We start from the raw sequence: 24,757 nt of genomic DNA, 5'->3' as shown, positions 1-24,757 counted from the left end.
GCCTACTCTTGCTCCTATGTTCTACCTGCCCAGTTTACACTGTTCAAACCAAGTTAAATCCACTCCCCCCTCCAATAATTCAGCAAGAAATAATGTCCTTCCTTCTCAGAAAGGTGGCAAGGTGACAGCTGAGGGAACCATAAGCTGCAACAAGGGAACTGAAAGAAAGACCACTATATATAGTACTTGGCAAAGTGTAGTCACTGTTGTAGGAAATGTGACAGTCAATCTGTGCACAGCAAGATCCCACAAGCAGCAATGTGATAATGACCAGCTAAACTCATTCAATGATGTTCAAAAAGGAAATGGGGAGGGCACAGGCTCAACATGTTCCCTCTAGGGTGATAAGAAGGAGTAACAAGCCCAGAGAACCATGGATGACCGGAGATATTCAGGTTATGATGAGAAGGAAAGGAGAGGCTTTTAGCAGGTACAACGGAAGCAAATCAGCAGAGGCATTAGTGGAGTACAAACAGTGCAGGGTGGAGCTTAAGAAAGCAATTAGGAGAGCAAAGAGGGGATATGAGAAAGCTCTGGCTGGTAAAAGTAGGGAAAATCCCAAGATATTCTATAAGTATATCAATAGGAAGAGGATAACCAGGAAAAGAGTAGGGCCCATAAGGGACCAAGGGGGCAATCTATGGGTGGAGCCAGAGGACATCGCTAGAGTGTTGAATGAATACTTCACGTCCGTCTTCACCCAAGAGATTTAGGATGAAGGTATCGAACTCGGGGAGAGAGACTGCGAGGTTTTTAAGCAAATTGATATAGGGAGTGACAAGGTATTGGAGGTGTTGGCAGCTTAAAAGTGGACAAATCTCTAGGTCCGGATGATTTGTGTCCCAGACTGCTGAGGGAGGCAAGGGAGGAGATCGCAGGAGCTCTGACCTTAATTTTTAATTCCTCTCTGGCCACGGGGGAGGTGCCAGAGGACTGGAGAACAGCTAATGTGGGTCCGCTATTTAAGAAGGGTTGTAGAGAGAAGCCAGGGAACTACAGACCAGTGAGTCTCACGTCAGTGGTAGGGAAACTATTGGAGAAATTTCTGAAGGAGAGTATCTATCTCCATTTGGAGAGGCAAGGTTTGATCAGGGATAGTCAGCATGGCTTTGTCAGAGGGAGGTCATGCCTAACAAATTTGATTGAATTTTTTGAGGAGGTGACCAGGTGTGTAGATGAGGGTAGTGCAGTTTATGTAGTTTATATGGATTTCAGCAAAGCCTTTGACAAGGTCCCACATGGGAGACTTATAAAGAAGGCAAATGCACATGGGATACAGGGTAATTTGATAAGGTGGATTCAAAATTGGCTTAGTTATAGGAGACAGAGGGTGATGACAGAAGGATGCTTTAGTGACTGGAAGCCAGTGTCCAGTGGCGTACCACAGGGATTTGTGCTGGGTCCCCTATTATTGGTCATTTATATAAACGGCATAGATGACTATGTGGGGGGTAGGATTAGTAAGTTTGCGGATGACACAAAGATTGGCCGGGTGGTTAACAGTGAGGTTGAGTGTCTTGGGCTACAGGAAGATATAGATGGGATGGTCAAATGGGCAGATAAGTGGCAGATGGAATTTAACCCTGAAAAGTGTGAGGTGATACACTTTGGAAGGAGTAATTTGACAAGGAAGTATTCAATGAACGGCATGGCACTAGGAAGTTCTGAGGAAAAAAGGGACCTTGGCGTGTGTGTCTATAGATCTCTGAAGGCAGAGGGGCATGTTGGTGGGGTGGTGAAAAAGGCATATGGTACACTTGCCTTTATCAATCGTGGCATAGATTACAAAAGTAGGGAGGTCATGTTGGAGTTGTATAGAACCTTGGTGAGGCCACAGCTGGAGTACTGTGTGCAGTTCTGGTCGCCACATTATAGGAAGGATGTGATTGCACTGGAGGGGATGCAGAGGAGATTCACCAGGATGTTGCCTGGGATGAAACATTTAAGTTATGAAGAGAGGTTGGATAGACTTGGGTTGTTTTCGTTGGAGCAGAGAAGACTGAGGGGTGACCTGATCGAGGTGTACAAGATTATGAGGGGCATGGACAGGGTGGATAGGGAGCAGCTGTTCCCCTTAGTTGAAGGGTCAGTCACAATGGGGCATAAGTTCAAGGTGAGGGGCAGAAGGTTTAGGGGGGATTTAGGGGGGAAAACTTTTTTACCCAGAGGGTGGTGATGGTCTGGAATGTACTGCCTGGGAGGGTGGTGGTGGTGGGTTGCCTCACATCCTTTAAAAAGTACCTGGATGAGCAATTGGCACGTCATAACATTCAAGGCTATGGGCCAAGTGCTGGTAAATGGGATTAGGTAGGTAGGTCAGGTGTTTTTCATGTGTCGGTGCAGACTCGATGGGCCGAAGGGCCTCTTCTGCTCTGTGATTCTGTGATGTTGTTTGAGGTATAAATATTGGACCAGGACAATGGTGAGAACTTCACTGCTCTTCCTTGAATAGTGGTTGTGGGATCTTTTACGTCCACCTAAGAAGGCAGGCAGGGCCTCAGTTTAATGTCTCATCTGAAAGATGGCACCTCCAATAGTGCAGAGATCCCTCAATTTTGCACAGGGAGTGTCAGCGTGGATTTTTTTGTGCTCAAGTCGTTGGAGTGGAATTTGACCAGTGCTTCCTCTAAGGTATGGGGGCACAGCAATTCGGAAGGAACTGTGCAGGCTGCTCACAAATTGCCCTTTTTAAAATGTGCAGGATTGGCCACGCAAAAGCATTTAAAGCTACCACACATTGAATTGTACAGGATGCCCACAACAAAAAAGAGTTAGCGGGATCATTAGACTCGACCCTATAACCTTCTGATTCAGAGGCAATTATGCGACCCACTGGGTGAGCCATGGGTGAATAGTTGCCAATGGACCTCACTGGAGCAAACCAAAGGAAACTTTACTCCACATTTGATTGTGCAATGCCAAACCTGGAGGTCTTAAAACCAACACTTGGACCAAGAAGGGCAAAACTTTTGCATCCTTAGACAAAAATACGGTTTATTTAAAAAGGTGAGGGTGATGGTTTACACAGCTGGTGCATGAATGGAAGAAGAGAGAGGTATTTTATTAAGAATGGCTTTTAGGGTGAAAGAGTTAAGGATGATTACAAGTGCAGACAGACTCCAGTAACCTCATTCCCAATACACCTAGAGATTTTTATTTCTTGGACACAAACATTAAGTTTACATGTTCTGTCTGGATTAGAACTTCTGTGCAATGGGAAGTGATTTAGGAGTTTGGAATTTTAATGCTCGATTCATGAGTATTTCAATTTAGTGTGAGAGAACGGGAAGTGATTTGGGAGTTTGGAATTTTTCACCGATTTATGTGTGTTGGGCTGGAGGGTTTCCATGGTCTGATTTGTAAGTCTTCAGTGTGTATTGTCCTGTTCAAAATAAAGTCATATAATTATACAGGACAGGCTGAGGCCAATTGGCCTATCGTGCCTATGCCAGCTCTTTGCAAGTGCTATCCAATTAGTCGCACTCCCCTGCTCTTGTTTATTCACGGGATTTGGGCATGCGTAGAAAGGCCAACATTTATTGCCCATCCCTAATTGCCCTTAAGAAGATAGTGGTGAGCCACCTTCTTGAACTTCTGCAGCTTGTTTTGTAGGTACACCCATAGTGCTGTTAGGGAGGGAATTCCAGCATTCTGACCCAGCGATGAAGAAGGCAGGGCCAATGTATTTCTGGGTCAGGATGATGTGTCAGATGGAAGGGAACTTGCAGGTGGTGGTGTTCCCATGCGCCTGCTGCCCTTGTCTTTCGAGGTGGTTTATGTTGCAGTTTTGGAAGGTGGGAAGGACAGGAAAGTGGAGTTGAGGTATAAGATCAGCCAAGGAATACATTTAACGTTTCGAGTCCGTATACCTCTTCATCAGAAAAGAGTCATACGGACTCGAAACGTTAACTGTATCCCTCTCCGCAGATGCTGTCAGACCTGCTGAGTTTTTCCAGCTATTATTGTTTTCGTTACAGATTTCCAGCGTCCGCAATATTTTGCTTTTATTTGAGAATTACTTTGAGATCTGAGTCACACATTATGGAAATTAATTTGTGTGAACTCGATCTGGTGCAGGATCTTCCATTGAGGGAACTATTAAGTCTCAAAAAGGATTATTTCTCTTCAGTTCAATGGAACATTTTGCTTCTTTGGATTGTTTAATAAATCAGCCTCTTGCGTGAAGATGGAACTGAGATTTTAAGCCTGTACACAATTAAAAAATGTGTGGGAATTTCATCTTTAAAGCATTCCATATTTCCCCAATTTAAATACCGTGATAATCTGATAACGTGTGTGAAAGAGCTTCGAAATGCAGATAGTCACAGTGTGGATGAGATGTATTATGAAGGTTTCCTTTGAAGATGGGCCAAGATTGATTAGAATATTTAAAAGAGCCGATTAGAAGTATTGAAAGTGGCTCAGATTTACAGATGTGCAAACTTTAGGATTTGCATGAAGCAAGATGAAAGAAAATTTGGGAGGGGGTAGGGGACGCATAAACAAAGGTCAGTTGTCACATTCACTCCATCTTCCACCTCTGCCTTTTAACATCTTTGTCTCCATTACAATCTCCCAATCTCTATTGATAATACAGTAGTCTGTACACCTCCAAGTTTTCATCTGCTACTCCTCCCAAGTGTTAAATACGTTAGTCCTCACACTCTACCTCCGCTCTGTGTTGAAATCTTGACACCATCTCTTACTTTAAGTATCTCTTACCCTGGGCCTCAGAAATGTGGAAGTCCTCACCTCACTCAGCCTTGCATTCCTCTGAACACTCTACATCCCTTCAGAAGCCAAGCTTGGTGTAAGATAACTACTGCCTTTTAATTTACCTCACCCGTTCAATTAGAGTGATAACCTTCAATGAGAAAGCTGCCTTTTATTTGGTTAATGTTCTTGTGAAGTATCCAGTAACATTTTAAAATTATTGGAGGATGGACTTCGGTAAGATAGTTGGGGTACTAGAGAAATTATCTTCAATTGAAGATAGTAGAGGGATAGGCTTTGATGGGAGAGTTAGGATATCAGAGGTACCAGAGGCATCTCAGATATCTTGTTGCTTATGTTGATTAATCAAGAAAATGCTGGATGCATTGATTGTTGGGGGTGGTGGTGGTGGGTGGCAGGGTGAGAGGCATAGTCTGCATGTACAGGGGTTTTTCTCATCATATCTGTTTGTGACCTTGTGACATGGAAAATGAGATATATCATATTGCAGGGGAGCTGTGATGAGACAGCCATGGTGTTAACAGGTTTATGTCACGTTGTAGAAACCAAGTGATTGAATTTCCCCTGGATATCTTCCCCTCTCCAAGCTATGGAAAATGATCAGGAGAACAGCTGCAGAAACTCAACCATTGAGAAAACACAATGGTTTTATTCTGTGAGGATTTATCATGCACAAAAGAAAGAATGTGCATTTATATATTGACCGTTCATGTCCTGAGGATGTCAGAAAATGGTTCACAGCCATTAAAAATCATTTGTTCCAGCATTTTCTGTTTTTGTCTCAGATTTCCAGCTTCCGCAGTATTTTGCTTTTATTCGTTCTCAAGATGTGGGTAGTGCTGATACACCTTATTTATTGTCCACCCACAGTTGCCCTGAGAAGGTGGTGTCACTGTAACCTCCTGATGTCCTACATTCTTCCAAGATCTCGGTATTCCTCTAACTCTAGCCTTTTAAGTATCCTCCGCTCTCGTTGCCCACCATTGATGGCAATGCCTTCAACTGCCTGGGCTCTAAAGTATGGAATTCCCTCCCTAAACCTTTCCATTTCTCTACATCTCTGTTCCTACTTTAAGATGCTGCTTGACCAAGGGTCACCAGTCCCAATATTTACAAGAATGGTTTCAGGAATGTGAAACTTCAGTTTTGTGGATAGATCAGAGAAGATGAGCTGTTCTCCTAGGAGAAGAGAAGGTTGAGAGGAGATTTTATAGAGGTGTTCAAAATCATGAGGGGTCTGGACAGAGTAGATAGGGAGAAACTGTTCCCATTGGTGGAAGGATCGAGAACCAGAGAGCACCAATTTAAAGTGATTGGCAAAAGAACCAAAGGCAACATGAGGGAAAACTTTATTCACGTAGTAGTTAAGATCTGGAATGTACTACCTGAGAGTGTGGTGGAGGCAGATTTAATCGTGGCTTTCAAAAGGAACTGGATAACTATCTGAAGAGAAAAAAAAATTGCAAGGCTACTAGGAAAAGACAGGGGATGGTACTAGATGCATTGCTCTTACAGACAGCCAGCACAGACATGGTAGGCTGAATGGCCTCCTTCTTTGCAATAACCATTCTAAAATTCTAATGGGGAGAGTTTTCAGCTTGGCGAGCGGGGGCAGGGCCCGCTCGCCGAGGCGTAAAATGACGCGGGGTGAAGTTGGGCGCGGGTCCCGACATCACTGTGTGTCATTTAGATTTTCAGCTCGGCGGGTGCACAGACGACTCAGCCGCACGCCCGCCAAACTGTCAAACGCCTGTTAAGGCCATTTATTAACTAATTAACCCTATTGAGAAAGCTGCCCATACAACCTTAAGGTTGATTTTATCGGCCACAGGCAGGATGAGGTTTCATGAATGTTTTTGAAACCTTGGAAAAATTTTTGATAAAATAATACACATGTCCCAGCTCATGTGACAGTTTCACATGAGGGGACATGGTCTAAAGATTTTTTTCTCCTTTATTAAACTTTAGAAACTTTAAACTAATCTCCCTGAGGCACCTCTGTGCCTCAGGGAGATTTCGCACCCCCGACTTGGGGAACCCTCCCACCACCTGCCCGCACAGGGAGCACACAGCGCTTCCAGGCGCACCACACTGGGCGGGCCTTAATTGGCCTGCCCACGTAAAATGGCGGCGCAGACCTGATTGGCGACCATGCTCGCCCACGCCCGCACAAACCCCCCGATAGGGGGGAAATTCTACCCAATATCTCCTGATGTGGGTTGGCGTCAAATTTTGTCTGAATGTGTTCCTATGAACTGCCTTGGGATGGTTTATATATGTTATAGGTTCTATATGTTATAGACTCTATATATATATATATATATTTTTCAATTCATTCATGGGATGTGGGCGTCGCTGGCTAGGCCAGCATTTATTGCTATCCCTAATTGCCCTTGAGAAGGTGTTGGTGAGCTGTCTTCTTGAACTGCTGCAGTTTATAGGCTCTATATATATGTTATAGGCTCTCTATATATGAGCAAGCTGTTTCTGTTGATAGATTTTTTGTTAGATTAAGGTAGAGGGATTGTGGAGCAAAGGAGGGTAATGGAATTGAGATACAGGTCAGCCACAATCAGAATGAATGGTGGGACAGGTTTGAGGGGCTGAATGGCCTCCTCATGTTCTTATGTTACTAAATGGGGCCAAGTGGAGGACACTCATTGGGGGAATAAATCATTCAAACGGAACACCATCAGCACAATTCTTTCTGAAGCTGATGTGAAGTAGCGACATCAAAGCTTTTGGAAAATTTCCTTTGGCTGTTTGATAAATTCTCTGAGGCGCTTCTGACAGTCCCAGGAGATGCAAGAAGTAGAACCAAATGGGAAAAACTTGGAATGTCGTGCAGCCTCTCCGTCACTCCCTCACGTTGACCTTTATTTGAAATAAAAGTGTTTATACATTTTTCAAACAGGCCGCTTGTGTTGGTGCTGCACATTTGACCGAGTCAGCATCAAAGTGCAGGAAGCTGCCGTTCATGTGAATCAAAAAATGCATATTCGTCTGATGGGCAGCAGCCTAAAAGAAAATCCCACCTAGGGCTCAGCTGATAAATGCCCTGCCTAGTGTGGGGTTAAAGATTACTTACTAAAATTCCAGATTTAGGGTGTTATTTTGATGAAAGGGTGAAAACAGGTGTTAAATGAATGCTGTCCTACTAAGACACACCTGCCTGAAAGTCAAATTGGACTCAATTTTGGTCCTAATTGCTTACTCGCTTTTCCAGAACCACTTTATCCAATTCAGGGTCACGGGGATCAGAGCCTATCCTGACAGGCAATGGGTACTAGACGGGGTACACCCAGGACAGGGTGCCAGTCCATCACAGGGCGCACACTCACACAGACAGACAAATACACTAAGGGGCAGTTTAACTGTAGCCAATCCACCTAACCAGCACATCTTTGGACGGTGGGAGGAAACCAAAGTGCCCAGAGGAAACGCACACGGACACAGGGAGAACGTGCAAACTCCACACGGACAGATAGCTGAGGTCAGAATTAAACCCGGGTCTCTGGAGCTATGAGGCAGCAGCATTAGCCACTAACCACCATGCGACCCTGGTAAAATTGCTGGTTATAATAATTTTACTTTGCCTGAAGGCACTAAATCAGAAACCTACAGAATTTGCAAGTGCTGATTAGACTCAATTTTCATAGAGCAGTATATATGGACTCCACACACACGCACACTGTTCCACTGAAGGTGTGAATTGCACTGGCTGACACACGGCGGCAGGATGGATCAGGGACTGAGAGAATGGATGTGGGGGTTCTCAGCACTGGAGCTCCTGGTGGAGGAGGTCTAGCAGAGGAGGGATGTCCTGTACCTACAGAGGGGAAGAAGCCCCCCCACCTCTGCTATCCTTCCTGGCCTCATGTCCTCCTCCCATTCCTCCTGCTGATCAAAGGGCATTTCCCTAGCAAGATGCCCATGATCTTTCTCATGGTGAATCCTATAAGATGTCCAATAAGGTGGAGTAATACTGCACTCACTCTCTTTTGGTGAAGCCCATAGAGGGTTTCTGGAGCAAATGTTACTCGAATGTTGGTGAAGTCTTGACAAATTGTCCTAGCAAATCCCTTGATTTGTTTTAGAAGTCCTCCAGCAGTAATTAAACAGTAAAATGGTGATAAACCTTTAAGTAGCACTCAAAATCCTCAGCACAAGTTGTTTACTCCCAGCCAGGTGGTCTCTTTTAGGAGAGGGAGTTGTGAAAGCACTAGCCACCAAAATGCTCTGAAACCTCATTATTGAGTGTTAACTGTCAATGCAAGTGCCAATCAGCACTTTATCAATCATCTGGGCAGCAGTTCCTAGTGTGAGTTTCAATCCTTTTAGCAAGATGGTGTCTTGCACTAAGTGCGGGCAAAACCAGCGATTAGCTCAAGGTCCCAACTTGGCCACCTTGGACAGAGCTGTGGCTCAGTTCATAGCACCCTCGCCTTTGAATCAGAGGGTTGTGGGTTCATGTCTCACTCCCGGAAACCAAGAACTGTGATTGTACTCGAAAGAGTTGCAATCTGCGACTGTTGATAACTCGAAAGAGTTTGGACAGAGTGGAGGGGGTGGGAGGTGGTGCTGCTCTTTAATGTCTAAGGTAGCCAGGGAAAAATCCCCCTCCCCCATCTCATTGGACATTGCAATTGGATGCAGAAGCTCTTAGGTTGAAAAGAGCAGTGGGGGGAATGGAGAGAAGTGTGACAAGGAAAGTGGAGCAGGGGCAGGTGAATCGAGTTGAGATGCAGATAAGCATGATCTGATTGAATTTTGGAATAGGCTCGAGGGGCTGAATGTCCTTCATCTGTTCCTATGTTCCTACATGCTCCTGTCCAGCACATGGGAGGCTGCAAGCTGAGGGGGTGGGATCAGATCTGCGTCAGTTGATCTCAGGTTTCTACAGCTACCGATGATCTAAACATACCAACACGGACACCTGGCATTAATCAACAACTGACATAAAAATGAAAGAACTTGCATGTATATTGCATCTTTCACCATCTCAGGATGCTCCAAACTACTTTAAAGCCAATGAGATACTTTTGAAAGATAGTCATTGTAAGGAAGTGGTATAAATTTCTCCCTCTTGAACAACTTAGCTTTCATCCATAACCAGAGGGCACACATTTAAGATGATTGGCAGAAGAACCAGAAACGACATGAGGAAACATTTTTAACGCAGCAAGTAGTTAGGATTTGGAATGCACTGCCTGACAAGGTGGTGGATACAGACCTTTTTTATTTGTTCATGGGATGTGTACGTCATTGGCAAGTCCAACATTTTTTGCCCATTTCTAATTAGCCTTGGGATTCAATAGTAGCCTTCCAAAGGGAATTGGTTAAATACTTGAAGGAAAGAATTTGTGAAGATATGAGGAAAGAGCAGGGGAGTGAGACTAACTGGATGCTCTTCAAAAGAGTCAGTGGACACTTGATAGATCAAATGGTCTCCTCTGTGTTGTGTGATTCTATGACAAATGCAAGTCTTTCTAGAATCTTATTGGCCTTTTTTGAGGCGTTCCCCTTTGTCTCTTGGGGGATTGATTTTAACCTTTGGTCAGTGGGTGAATGGGACTTAGTGTGCATTAGGATTCAGGACAACAGAGTTTTGGATGAGCTGAAGTTTATGGAGGTTGGAAGATGGAAGGCCTGTCAGGGAATTGTTGGAATACTTGAGTCTAGAGGTAACAAAAACACATCAAAAGTTGTGAACATAACTTCTATTTATTACAGGTATCAAATTGATTCAGCAACACTTCCAGACCTGGTAGAAGGAACAACATTAAAATTAATTTGACTTTTAAGTCAGTAGTGTGCTTGCCTCAGAACTGGGTAGAGTTTACAGCAAATGACTAGCATTTATGACTAACAGAATACCACAACACTTTATGAACTATAGTGCACCGGAATTACCATTGATAATAACAGTCGGAAGACGTAACAAGTATGAGTTTGATTTTGGGTCAATGGGTCTGTCGCCTCTTAGTGATTGGTAATTGAATGGGTCATGAGTAGCAAATGTTAAATGTAATAAGTGGTGTAAATGTGAATGGCACACTAAGTAATTTCAGCGAAAGTGGAACATTGGACCTTGTCTTACAACCCAAAGTTAGGGCTGGCAAACACACTCTATCCAGTACTCAAAAATGCAGCATAAACAGTGCAAACAAACAATACAAGTACCCATATATATTAAAATCTATCTATATATATCTCTATAATATATTAGATCTTATATCAGTATACTGTTGACATTTTTCCTCATTATAAAGTCCTATTCAACAATTTTATGGGTAATTCATATGTAAACATGTCAAGCTGTAATCCACACTGCCTCCCTGAGTAGGAGCACTGCAACACCACCATTGACGCAAGGCCACAATTACAGTGTGACATGTTTATATAGGCGTTTTCCATTATAATTGTGAAGCATTTGACTTTGTAATGGAAAATCTAAAAATGTCGAAACCTAAGTAGCGGGTACTAAACAACACCTGCACTTCCCTGTCTAATTAACAACACCACTGCCTCCCCCACCAACACCCACTCTCTATACCCATTTCACCCAAAGACTACACTTGGTCATAACTCCTCATAAGCAGCACCATGGAATATCTACTAGCGATATATTAAATTTGTACAACAAACAGGAAGATATTTGAATTATAACAAACTCACAAACTAGAAAGAAACATGGAGATCTGAAATGGGAACAGAAAGCACTGAGAATATGGGGAGGTCAAACAGCATCAGAAGGAGAGATGAGAAACTAATATTTCTAACTTCTAATCCTCATCTGAATTCATGTCCCATCAGTTTATGTTTTTCAGGTGTTGATGGGCTTGTTGTGCATCTCAAAAGGAATATTGGACCAAGCTGGATATGTTGTATCTATCCAATACACCCCCCTACATGCTATCTCTATTGTGGACACCCTTCCCTCCCTCCACAGCCTCCACCATTCCACCTCAGATCATGCTCTCTTCATGATCACTATCTGGATCCAATGAATCTCTCTGTAACCTTCTTTGCCCTTTCTTTCAACAGGTATCAAATCCAGTTCCTTTTTAATAATTGGCCCAGGAATCATAAGTTTTTCTGGTAGCTTATTTCATGCCATGGGCAGATCGAAAGATCATTTTAATTTCCCAGCTTACTCGAGATGAGTTTGTTTTTTAACTCTCAAATTCTGAGCTCACTGTACAAGGTAAACTGTCTAATGACCTCCCATGTCATCAGCACCTTTCACTACTGTCTCCAATGAGCCAGTCACTCTGACTTCTCCTCTTGACTTTAGTTCCTTGAGGCCCGAAATCACCCAGGCAACTCTACCTTGAACCCTTTCGAATACATCTACACCCTTTCCTATGAGGTAGGATGGTCTAAACTGCACACCATATTCCAAAATTAATTGCCTCTTCTAATCTTGTCCAAGATATATATAATTTTTAATTGCATTTCAAGCTCATCGTACAAAGAGTACAGTGTCCTCCATTTTTACAACATTTCTTATTTTCATACCACGCATGGATTATGTTGCAGAATTTATTACAGGAATGACTATGCCAATCTCAATTTGACTTCGCTCCCCTTTCCCCTCCTCATGGGGCGTGGTGGTGATCAATAATTTGCCTATCATTTGGCCATTCACCATCAAAATGATCAGCCATTCACCAAAAGTGATGCACAACACAGTTCAAACATTACTTTTACAACACTGCGAAAGAGAAGGTTTGCTATCTGGCCTCGGAGAGATAGTGAGCACCCTGAGCTAAACATTTATTTCCTCATCTCCCCACATCCGTCCTCTTTTTCCTATCCTCCCCCCAAACTTGCTGTTGTAGAGAATTGCATAAGTTAGTGCCTTGTTCAAATTAGCTGTTCTTTATGTGCAAGCCTAAAGAGGGAATGTTGGCATGTTGATCAACCATGGAATGCACCACAGTTAAGGTTAATTGTGTCCTCATCCAACTTCCTTACATGTGTACACTTTCCAGGAGAGGCTGGGATGGGAAGGTGGGAGGTGGGAGCTGGGGGTGGTGGCGGGGGCGGGGGGGGGATGATTGGATTATTGGTTTGTGTTCAAAAATGGGGTCCTCAGGCTTATTTCCATCCATACAGGAATATGGGCAGGTCAAATGCCATCACAAAGAGAAATGAGAAGTGGATATTTCTGACATCTGATCCCCTCATCTGAATTAATGTCCCATCTGTTTCTGTTTTTCAAGTGCTGATGGGCTTGTTGTACCTCTCCCAAGGAAACCTGAACTAAACAAAGGTTGTTCAGTCTACCCAGTACACACCTTCTACATGCTATGGCAATCATGGACATCCTTCCCTCCCTCCATAACTGCTACCACTTGATAAGATCACTGGAAACTGGATGTGGTGCTCCCTGGCATCAACCCTGGTGAGATCTGTTATCTCAGCATACATTCAGGTCAAAGTAGGAAGTGCTGTAACCTGCAAAGCTACAGACCAGGTGCTGGAAAGTGGGATTAAAATGAACGACTAGTTTATTTTCTTTCTTTTTGGCCTGCATGATGGGCTGAATGGCTTCTTTCTGCACCATAGCTGTTCTGTGGTTCTATAGGAAGCCTCATAATCAGCTAAAGTGGCCCTCACATCTCCATCCCCAAAACTCAACATACACCAACTTCTCCTGAATAACTTGACACAGAATTTACCAGGATTACTGAAAGGTACACTTGCACCAGTGCGAAATGTCCTGATTCCTGCATGAAATAAGCATTAGTAACAGCGATTTAAAAAGATCACAAAAAGTACATCCAAGTTGGACCTGGTCATCACACTATTGTCTCTTGAAGCTGCATATAGATTGTTTTCTACAGTAAAGTAGCTTTGATGATATTTAGAAGAAAAAAGATATGTCACAATTCTCATCGAAAAAAAAAACACACAATCTGGACCAGATAAATTAAACAAAACTGATTTGTGCTGATGTAGAACGCAGCCCGAATCTGTTTTTGAGGAGATGCATTTTCCAGGTTTTTTCTTCACACACTTGTTGAGTTGGTTCCAGGATTTCTGGAGAATGCAACTCCCGTCACAGGAGCCGATGACACGTTTTACCCACGTTTGCTTCCAGTTCAGGTCAGTTTTTGCCTCGTTTGAATCCATCATCTTAAAAACCATTCCTTCTTAAAGTTGTACAATGCAGTCAGTTCCCGGATAGTCTGGGGGATTAAGCTCGTATTTCTTCTGTAAGTCATCGGGTAGGTGGCGGCCAGCTAGAAAATGGAACTTTCCGGAAAATTGCGTGGCGCATTTCTTTGGCGCTGCCAGGGAAACAAGGACCTCTGGATTGATGCCTTCACTGTTCCCCTTCTCTACATCCCAGCCTGTTTGAAAATAAAGTAATTTGCCATTAAGATCAGGTCAGGTCTGATTAAAAACCAAGGTCCCCTGGTACAGATTCAGAGGTACAGAGTTGGAAAATTGGGTCTCATTGTCCTTTGCCCATCTCAACTTTACCTTCATGGTTCCTGGATCAAAATTCTAGAACCCCAAGCCTAATAGCACTGTGGAGAACCTTCACCACGCAAACTACAGGGTTTCAAGAAGAAGGTCCATCACTACCTTCTCAAGGGGGAGCTAAGTATGGGCAACAAATACCTGCATTCCAGTGATGACCATATCCAGAGAATTAATTAAAAACAAAGTGAGTATTGACACTGTACAGGGCATTGGTGAGGCCACTGCTAGATTATCGTGTACAGCTTTGATCTCCTTATTCAAGGAGAGATATACTTGTATTGGACACAGTTCAGCGAAGGTTTGCTGGGTTGATTCCTGGGATGAAGGGGTTGTCTTATGAGGAAAGGTTGAGCAGGTTGGGCCGATACTTAGTGGAGTTCAGAAGAATGAGAGGTGATCTCATTGAAACATATAAGGTTCTGAAGGGGCTTGACCAGGTAGATGCTGTGAGGATGTTTCTCCTCATGGGGGAATCTAGAACTAGGGACCATATTTTCAGGATAAGGTATCACCTATTTAAGACGTGATGAGGAGGAACTTAATCTCTCAGAGGGTCTTTGGAATTCTCCACCCCAGAGAGATGAGGCTGAGAATATATTCAAGGCTGACATAGACAGATTCTTGAACTATAAGGGAGTCAAGGGTTTTAGGGAACAGGCAGGAAAGTGGAGCTGAGGCCAAGATCAGATCAGCCATGATCATACTGAATGGTGCAGCAGGTTCACTATAAGGCCTACTCCTGCTCCTATTTATGTTCTTATGATACCTCTATGCAGCCAATGAGTTGGAAGCATCCCAGAAGTTCAGACCAGTACACTTATTTCCCAGTTTTTATTGGTGTTCCATTTTAAGGTATACAAGACCAGTTCAGACCAGTATTTTTATTTCCCCATCTTTACTGTTTTTTTCTTCTGGGGTGGCAGGATTTACAACAGAACTCTCAGCAAACAGTCTAATTACGGCAAACAGAGTCTATTTAAATAGTCTATGAACTACAGCAAATGGAACTCATACCAAAACTACAGCAAAGTCACTCAATAAAAGCAGGGTTACTTCTCCAGAAAAGGCAGTGGGTGGAGGATAATTACAGAATACCAATTAAGTGCATGAAATCAATCTCGGTCACTTACAGCTGGGTTCTCTCTAGGTGTGATTGACGGGAGAATTACCCAATCATTTCCATTCAGGCAAGGTGTGGTGGTGTCACTGTAAAAAGCCTTAAAAAGCCAAGAGGCTGGGGCAGGAGTTGAGGGGACTGGTGTAATTGGTTTAGGGTAGCCTAGGGGCTACAAGGGGCGGCAAGGTAATCAGGCAAAGTTCCCTTGTCCAGGGAAGCTACATGTGCGTGTGGAATTTGAAGGTGTTGGTAATCAGGCTCCATCACCTACCATAGTATTATTGGCCAGCCAAGAGAACTGGAGTACTGTGTTCAATTGTGGTCATTACACGTTAGGTAGGATGTTAACAAACGTACCAACTCCATCGCTTCGTAAATCATGAGACAACATCTTACACATCAAAATGGACATAAAAATCATGAGTTGCAGTTTTATTTAAACGTAAACAAATATAGATCGACAGTTGGTTTTTGAATCTCATTAGTGGCTTGTTTAATCTTTAACAGATCATGGCTCTTTACAAAAACTGCATCTGAAAATGCTTTACAAAAAAACTGTAAAAAGAAATCCTACCTATTATTAGCTGTGCATTCTGCCTGAACAGACAGTCATCGTTGTGAATGAGGCAGGTTCCTCAGGGCATATTCTATTTTGATTCTATAGCCGCAAACTTTCTAAAATGACTCATTACTGTTAATTCATATAAAGACATGTCATTTTTTTGCTCTCTGTCTTCTCAAGCAGTCCACGGTCACTGAATTTTGGGGGAGTTAGTGGCATAGTGGTAATGTCCCCAAACTAGTAATTTAGAAGTCCAGGCTAATGCTCTGAGGACATGGGTTCAAAATAAGCTGGTGGAATTTAAGTTAAATTAATAAATCTGGAATTAAAACCTAGTCTCAGTAATGATGACCATGAAACTATTGTCAATTGTCCTTAAAACCCATCTGGTTCACTAATGTTCTTTAGGGAAGGAAATCTGTCGTCCTTACCTGGTCTGGCCTACATGCGAGTCCAGACCCACAGCAATGTGGTTGACTCTTAACTTCCCTCTGAAATGGCCTCACAAGCCACTCAGATCAAGGGCAATTAGGAATGAGCAACAAATGTTGACCTTGCCAGTGACGCTCACATCCCATGAAAGAATAAATTTTTAAAAAGTTTATCACATTCATTTCAACAGACTGGGGATGTGGAGTGAGAGACGAAAGCAGAGTGTCACCAACCACACTAATGTCAATGAGAGACTCAGAAAGGGAATTGGATAAATACTTGAAGAAGAAAATCTTTTCAGGGCAATGGGGAAAGGGTGCGATTAATTTGGTTACTCTACCAAACTGCCAGGACAGCTACGATGAGCCAAGTGATCTTTTTTCACCTGATGGGACATCAATGCTGATTATGGGAATTTTCACATGTTTCATTGTTGACAGGATATTGGTGTACAGCTCCTTCAGTCCCGCCTCATCTGACAGCCCCAGCACGGCATCTATTATCAGGTTATAGGCATCATTTATCAACTGTACCTACAGACAAAAGAAAGCAGCTTTAATGATAGGCACCATTTCAATCTTGTCAAAGCTTGAGCAAATCAGACAAACTGAACTTGTCCAAAATTCTGCTGCTCAGTAGCCTAACAATGTGTTTGGTGTAGAGGGTGCGCTTTACTCTGTATCTAACCCCGTGCTATACCTGTCCTGGGAGTGTTTGATGGGGACAGTGTAGAGGGAGCATTACTCTGTATCTAACCTCATGCAGTACCTGCCCTAGGAGTGTTTGATGGTGTTTTAGGTACCAAGATTGGCGAATGTGCTGGACCTTTGTTAAGCATTGAGCAGGTCGTGCCTGCCCAAAGGAGAGGGCCTGAGGCCAGTCTGAAATTGGGCCTCAGGCCTCATTAACTAGGAACTCATTTACCTGCCTCATTGCTCTCGCTTTATACATCTATAAACCTTATTAGAGTAGGAATTGACTTCTTGTGCCCATGTTATTGGTGTAAAATCAACATGATAAGGTACAATTACTACCAGTAAGTTAAAAGAATCATCGTTGATATGATTATTCCTGGGTTCCTTACACTCGGAATAAGAAACCCTTATAAATGACTTGTTTGTATCCCTCCCGCTGTGTTAGACAAATTGACAAACTCCATCTTGATTACCTCAGCTGGAAGATAGGACAGAAATGGAATATCCATTTTCTCACACTGAACTATGAAGTCCAGGAAGATGGGTTTGCAGGAACGCTTCGGGTAATAGATGGTTGGTTCGTAGTTCTGTCAGAAAACCAAAGCACAGTTTATTTAGCATGTTGTTTTCCAGGTATGCCTTTTCATTGGAAAGCCAGACAGCATCTTAATTTTAAAATTTTCGTTGACATTTACAAACCGTTCCATGGTCTTGCCCTCCCTATCTCTACAACTTCTGCCAGCCCTATGACTCTCTGAGATATCTACACTTCTCCAATTCTGGCCTCTGATTTTAATCACTGAGGCTGTGCCTTCAGCTGCATAGGCTCTAAGTTCTAGAATTCCCTCCCTTCACCTCTCTGCTTCTGTCTCCTTTAAAATGTTCCATAAAACCGACCTCATTGACCAAGCTTTTGGCTACTTGTCCTAGATATCTCATGTGACTCGGTGTCAAATTTTTGTCTGATTACATTTCTTGTGAAGTGCCTTGGGATATTTTACTAGTGTGAGGGACTAAGATCTCACACTATATATTTTTATAAAATATACATAGATATGCCTATCGCTATTTCTAAAATTTTTAAAACTGAGTAAAGACATTTAAAATGGCCTAAACTGTGTCTGTCTGTGACCCCTGAACAAAAGAAGCCACTTGACAGTTTTAGGAAAACTCAGACCTCGTTATCTCTGAGGAGCCACTCATGACCCCCTGTGGACTGTACAGACCGCAAAGAGAACTTTACAAAGTCCAATCGCATTTAATAGCCCAGGCTGGCCAGAAGGAGATGGATTGTCTGCTAAGACAAAGGGCCCACGACCTTCCTTTCAATTCCTAATGACTGAGACATTTAACAGTCTTCAGAATCCAGATACACATCCTTTGTCAAAGGTGGTGGAGAGGTGGGAGTCATATGACATGGGCCTCTGGCTTGTGGAACAAGTAATATTGCCTTGCTGAACTGAAAATCTCAGTCTGCTGTTTACCATCAGACGAGTAGCCTCACAGACAAGGAGCTCTGCCCAGATTTATCACCTGGCCCCATCTACACTGCTTCTGTTGGAAGTTCTGTGCCCTCACCTACAAGACTGATTCATCTCTGCATGCCAATCTCATCGTGTGAAGTCCACACCGCCAGAAAAGTGAGATCTACAACATCGGTTTTCAGCCCATCAACCTCCGTGAAGGAATACCCATTGGACTTTGATTCTGGAACTCAGATGAACCAATATTTATTTTCCCTATGGTCTCTGTTCTGTAAAACCTCCTTTTCTCTATCCCTCTCTTTACTGTCTGAGTGTGGAGGCGACGTTGAGGCTCTCCTTTCACATTTTGAATGTGTGCAATAAACTAACCCTTTTTAATTCATCCTTTATCAAGTTTGCTGTGGGGTTATTAATAGAAAATCGGATCGCACCAAAACTGAGGGGTTTGGAAATACACCGCCGCTTATAAAGAGGGAAACAAATCAAAACACCTTTCTGTTTACGGACGAGTGGTGAGATGAGAAATTAGTGCAGTTTAAATTAACCCCCCTCCCCCGGCTTCCGTGACACTAGTCAGATTCACTGCATAAATGCTAATTATTGTTGTATCATAGAACTTCCAGCATAGTAGGAAGCCAAGCATCCCATCGTGTCTTTATCGGTATTAGATCTTCACCTGCAGCCATCCACTCTAATCCCATCTCCCTGCCCTTTTCCCATAACTTTTTAATACATGTGCTTTTCAAAATACTTATCTAATTTTCTTTTAACCATCTGTCTCTATAGCCCCTCGTGCATTCCAGCTTTATCAACCCTCTGTGTGAAAAAAATACCCTTCAAAGGCTCGCTTTGTTCCTCTAGCTCAGATTCCTCCTGCCGTACAGGACTAATCATCCACTGTCTGGTACGAAGATGGTTGGGGTCAAGGCAGAAGTGTTTTCATCATGACCTATCAGACTGTTAATCAGCTTTGTGAATCCTTTAGGGGTGCCGTGTAAATTTACTAGATTGATTCCTGGACATCAAGGGTTAATTTACGAGGAGAGAATGCACAAGCCACAATTGTATTCCCTGGATTTTAACCGGTCTAATCAAAGTTTTCAATGTTATGGGGAACAGATAGGGTAGAATGGGGGAAACCATTTCCATTGATTGGTTAGTCTAGGACTAGGCGACATAGTGTAAAAACTAGAGCCAGACCTTCCATGAGTGAAATTAGGAAATACTTTTTCACACAAAGGTTGGTAGAAGTTTGGAATTCTCTTCCACAAACTGCAACTGCAATTGATGTTAGGCCAATTGTAAATTTTAACACTGAGATTGATAGATTTTTGTTAACCTAAGTATTAAGGGATATGGGGCAAAGGCAGGTTTATGGAGTTAGGTCACAGTTCAGTCAATGAATAATGGAACAGGCTCAAAAGGCTGAATGGCCTCTTTCTGTTCCACATCTTCGTACTTCACTCTCAGAGTGAAGACCATGAAGGTACAAAGAGAAAGCACTCAAATTGTGGAATAAATTACCTGGAAAGGACAATGTAAATGGGGTCAAGAGACATTAAGAGCGTTTCTGGAGCTTGATGGGAGTATGTAAAGTGTCAGTGGCAAACGAGGATTAGAGACCTAGAGCTGCAAAGGTAGGCAGATGGGTGGCGTTCAGTCCCATTAGAAAAAGGATGAACCCCTTCTTAATAAAATTTCTCCTGTTCTAAAACTGCGAGTTTGAGCTAGGTATATTATTTTTACGATAGGTTAACAGATCTATATTTCACCTCAAGAAGGATTGCAGACATAATTTCCTATGAAGTATGTGCGTATTATTAAAACATGCCCTGGCAGCAGTTTTCAATTTCACACCTAACTCCGGAAAGCAGCTCTGTTCCCTTCCCCCATCTCCATTCACCTGTTACAGTGAGGGCTAAATAAGAATTACTCCCGCTGTTCATCGGAAACTGCATCTGGATCAAGTACAGAATACTTAATGCCCAAATTCAGTATCAAGGATGACAGGTACCAAACTAATGGAGCTCAGGATGGGCTGTTGTGGTCAGCTAGGCTCCTATCTGCACAGTTAAGCCAGCAGCTGGTCAACAAATCTCTTGTAGGAAGATTACTTTTTTTTAAAAAAGCAGCTTTGCATAATTCAGCTGTTGCTAAGTTGGTAGGATTCTTGATAAAAGGTTGAGAGATGGTGGCATAGTGGTAACGTCATTGGACTAGTAATCCAGCGACACAGGCTCATGCTTTGGGAACACAGGTTCAAATGGCAGCTGGTGAAATTTGAATTCAATTAATAAATCTGGAATTGTAAAACTAGACTCATTTTAGGGAAGGAAATCTGGCATCCGTACCTGGTTTGGCCTATATGTGACTCCAGAGCCACAGCAATGTGGTTGACTCTTAACTGCCCTCTGAAATGGCTAGCAAGTTCCAGGGCAAATAGGCAATAAATGATTGATGTGTCAATGATGCCCACATCAAGAATAATGAAAAGTTCAATTCTCATTCTAGGACTTGAGCGCAAAAATCCAGCGCTGACTCTCCCAATGCAGTGCTGACAGAGTGCTGCACTGTTGGAGGTGCTGTCTTTTGGATGTGATGTGACATCAGAGGCCAGGTTCCCTGTCAGGAGAATATAAGAAATCTCACGGCCACTGTTGAAGAAGAACAGGGAGGTCGCCTCTGGTGTCCTGGGCCAATACTTATCCCTCAATCAACATTCCAAAAAAAGATGATCTGGTCATTATCACATTTCTGTTAGTGGGAGCTTGCTGTGCACAAATTGGCTGTTGTGCTTCTTACACCACAACACTGACTACACTTCAAACTTACTTTATTGGTTGTAAAGCACTTTGGGACATCCTATAGTTGTGAAAGGTGCTTTGTAAATGCAAGTCTTTATTTTTTTACATTCCTCCCCACCAGAAATATTTCAAGGAACCTCACAAAGGGAGTTGCTTTGAAGCAATAGTGACCATTGTTATTTAAGGAAAGGCAGCTGCCATTTTGGCAAAACCGAGAACCCGCAAAAAACAATGCGATGAGTGATGTGTTAATCTGTTTTTAGTGATGTTGCTTGAGGGAGGAATATTGACCCAGACACTGGTCTTCATCCGATAGTGGTCATGAGATTTTTTTATGCCCACCTGAACTGTGGTTGCTAACTCTGGTTGGGCATCTGGTTTCATTATTTAACCTAACAAATTTATTTATTCTCCATTTCCAATGTCCTTACAATAAATACATGAAAATATTCAAAGGAAGTAAATAAAATATATTTACCTTCATGATGGTATTCATTTTCTGCTGAGTGTTTCTTGCTGCAGTGTCCTGGAGGTTATAATCTTTAATTCCTGGAGACTCCAGGGGCAGTCCTGGAGGGTTGACAGCCCTAGGCAGTTGGGGCCCTGGTTTAACGTCTCCCCTGAGCAATAGCTCCTCCAACAAGAGCAACTTGAGACCTGGAGTAGGAGCCTGAACCAACAGCCTTTTGGCACGGAGATGAGTTGGGACACCTGCAGGGCTGTCACCTCTCCACCTTTCGAAAGGGATCTGTTTCTGACTGAACAGTTCCGAATGATAACTTCTCATGATACTAGAAATCATTTTATCTCACTAACTTCTGAGTTGCCTGGCATAGAAATTTTGGTTCGTAAGAAAAACTAGTTACTAACATATGGTAGTCACGAAGAATGTCAATTTGGTGCTAGTTCTTAAGAGGTGCTCAGTATTAAGAGCAGCTAGTTACTAAAAGTCACAAGCTACTAAGAAGTGCTACCTATTATGAAAAGGAGGTCTTGTGGTGCAGTGAGTAGTGTCCCGCTCTGAGCTCAAGTCCCACTCCAGGGCTTGATGGCTAAGGAAGGTGTGTTCATAATGTGGCCAAACAGGTGGAATGTCAACCTGCAAATCTTTCCAACACACGGCAATGGCAGGCAGTAAGAGTGGGAGAGACTCCTGGTCAGCCGTGTGATGGAAAGAATATTGGAGCCTCTACCATCACTATCCATAGCTCCAGACTATAACATGAATGGAAAAGTGAATGTTGCCACAGTGACTCAGACTTCCTGAGTGAACTGTAACACACCACAGCCATTTATTATGAGATGTAACTTATAAAGAGGTGCTGTTTACAAAGAAATGTAAGTTATTAAGATATGCTAGTTATTAAGACATGCTAATTGATGAAAGGTCTTGGCTATTAAATGGAGCTCATTATTAAGAGGTACTGATTATTAAGAGATGTAGGTTACTAAAAGATGGTAGTTATTAAGCGGTGCAAGTTATTAACAGACACTGACTAAATACTGGTTATTAACAGATGCTGGTTATTAAGAAAGGTTAGTTGTTACCAGGTGCTAGTAACTCAATATTATGCAGCAGCAAGAAACAATTCATATTAAATTAGTGTAGGATTGTGTTTTATCCAAACTCTAACATTTTGTTTGGTAGATGAAGGAGTAAATCACTGAGGACGTAATGTTCGGCCGATGTGCTTTTTAACAAATTAGTCTGCAGTGAGTAAATACGATACAACCAAGCTGTGGGCACCAGGCCACAGGACAATCCATGCATTCAAGAAATTATTGTAGAATAATTCACATTTAACTTAACAGGTCAGTCACAGTGTTTGCCAGTTCTGGAAGAGAACCACAGGTCCTATCAATCCATTCAGTGCTTCATTCAGTAAAAGCTCAGATTTTGGTTCTGCCTCCAGCAATTCAACATTTCCAAAAGCTTAAGAAGGTATTTGTCACTGAGTGTCTACAAGAGCAGGTCAGAGGTTAGGAATCCTGTGACGAATAACTCACCACCTGACTCCCCAAAGCCTGTCCACCATCCACAAGGCACAAGTCAGGAGTGTGATGGAATATTCCCCACTTGCCTGGATGAGTGCAGCTCCAACAACACTTGAGAAGCTTGACATCATCCAGGACAAAGCAGTCACTTGATTGGCACCACATCCACAAACATTCACTCCCTCCACCACCGACGCACAGTGGCAGCAGAGTGTACCATCAACAAGATGTATTGCAGGAATTTACCAAGGCTCCTAAGACAGCATCCTCCAAACCCACAACCGCTACCATCTAGAAGGACGAGGGCAGCAGATAAATGGGAACACCACCACCTGCAAGTTCCCCTCCAAGCCTCTCACCATTCTGACTTGGAAATATATCACTGTTCCTTCACTGTGTCTGGGTCAAAATCCTGGAACTCCCTCCCTAACAGCACTGTGGGTGTACCAACACCACAGGGACTGCAGCGGTTCAACAAGGCAGCTCACCACCACCTTCTCAAGGGCAATTAGGGATGGGCAGTAAATGCTGGTCTAGCCAGCGATTCCACATCCCATGGATGAACAAAACAAAAGAGTGATGTTTCAAATGCATTTTACAGAGAACCCCAGAATTTTAATCTCTTTATGGAATCATAGAATTATACAGCAAGTAAGAAAGCCATTTGGCCCATCATGCCTGTTCTGATTCTTTGAAAGAGCAATCCAGTTAGTCCTACTCCTGTTCCTTCCCCAAAACGCTGTAAATATTTTCCTTCAAGTATTCGCCTTCCACCATTGTAGGAGCACTATCATAACACAGAAGCAGTGGTTTAAGGAGAGGGGCCAACTACCATCTCCTCAAGGGGCTACTAGAAATGGGAGAGGCGACAAATTCAACATACCCACAACCTGAGAAGAAATTAAAACAAGATTTGTGTCCGTAAAAACCGCTGGGAGATTGATTCTACCCTGCTATTGCAAATCAGTGACAGCAAGATCATGGTCTATTTTCAGAATTAAGCTGAAGGTAGAATTCTCCAGTTTGTTGGCTGAATTTCTTCATGAGGGACATAAAGTGTCATGTGGTATTCAGAATCCTAACTCTGCCAGGGGCCAACATCTGTTCAGCAGAAGGCATAGACAGGCTAGTGTCTCTGAATCTTCTCTCACTGCGAAACTGACAGGCACTCAGCAATAAATTATTTAAAAAGCTACATCACAGAAGCATCCAAGTGAAGCTTCCAGTGCAACACTGCTACCAAATAATGTCACTTAAAGAGACAGTTTGACACATCAAAAGTGGTTCCAAGCCTATTTGGATTGCCTGAGAACTCAACCTTGGGCAGCCATTTTGGGTAACTGCAGGAAGTCCTCAGTGCACATACTTCCTGTCGAGTGGACTTTGGCACAAACACACTTCGACCTTTATTTTTGATGTGACAAATGCTTTATGGT

At 42.9% G+C, this 24,757-nt stretch overlaps 1 protein-coding gene across 1 annotated transcript in view; it reads right to left on the bottom strand.

Annotated features, from left to right (window-relative positions):
* Positions 1–13,267: 13,267 nt before the first annotated feature.
* The window catches only part of yjefn3 (YjeF N-terminal domain containing 3), a 122,563-nt gene continuing 111,073 nt past the window's right edge, over positions 13,268–24,757 (bottom strand). Inside the window, exons 4-6 of the mRNA XM_078556356.1 lie at positions 17,512–17,625; positions 16,729–16,876; positions 13,268–14,096 (exon numbers count right to left, since the gene is read on the bottom strand). Coding sequence (XP_078412482.1) covers positions 13,897–14,096; positions 16,729–16,876; positions 17,512–17,625 — 462 coding nt within the window. The 3' untranslated portion in view covers positions 13,268–13,896. The remainder of the gene's footprint in view (positions 14,097–16,728; positions 16,877–17,511; positions 17,626–24,757) is intronic.

This window comes from Cetorhinus maximus, chromosome 13 (genome assembly GCF_964194155.1).
Source record: "Cetorhinus maximus chromosome 13, sCetMax3.hap1.1, whole genome shotgun sequence".
Taxonomy (NCBI): domain Eukaryota; kingdom Metazoa; phylum Chordata; class Chondrichthyes; order Lamniformes; family Cetorhinidae; genus Cetorhinus; species Cetorhinus maximus.
Note: the sequence above shows the minus strand (reverse complement) of the source record. Positions and strands in the feature narration are given on the sequence as shown.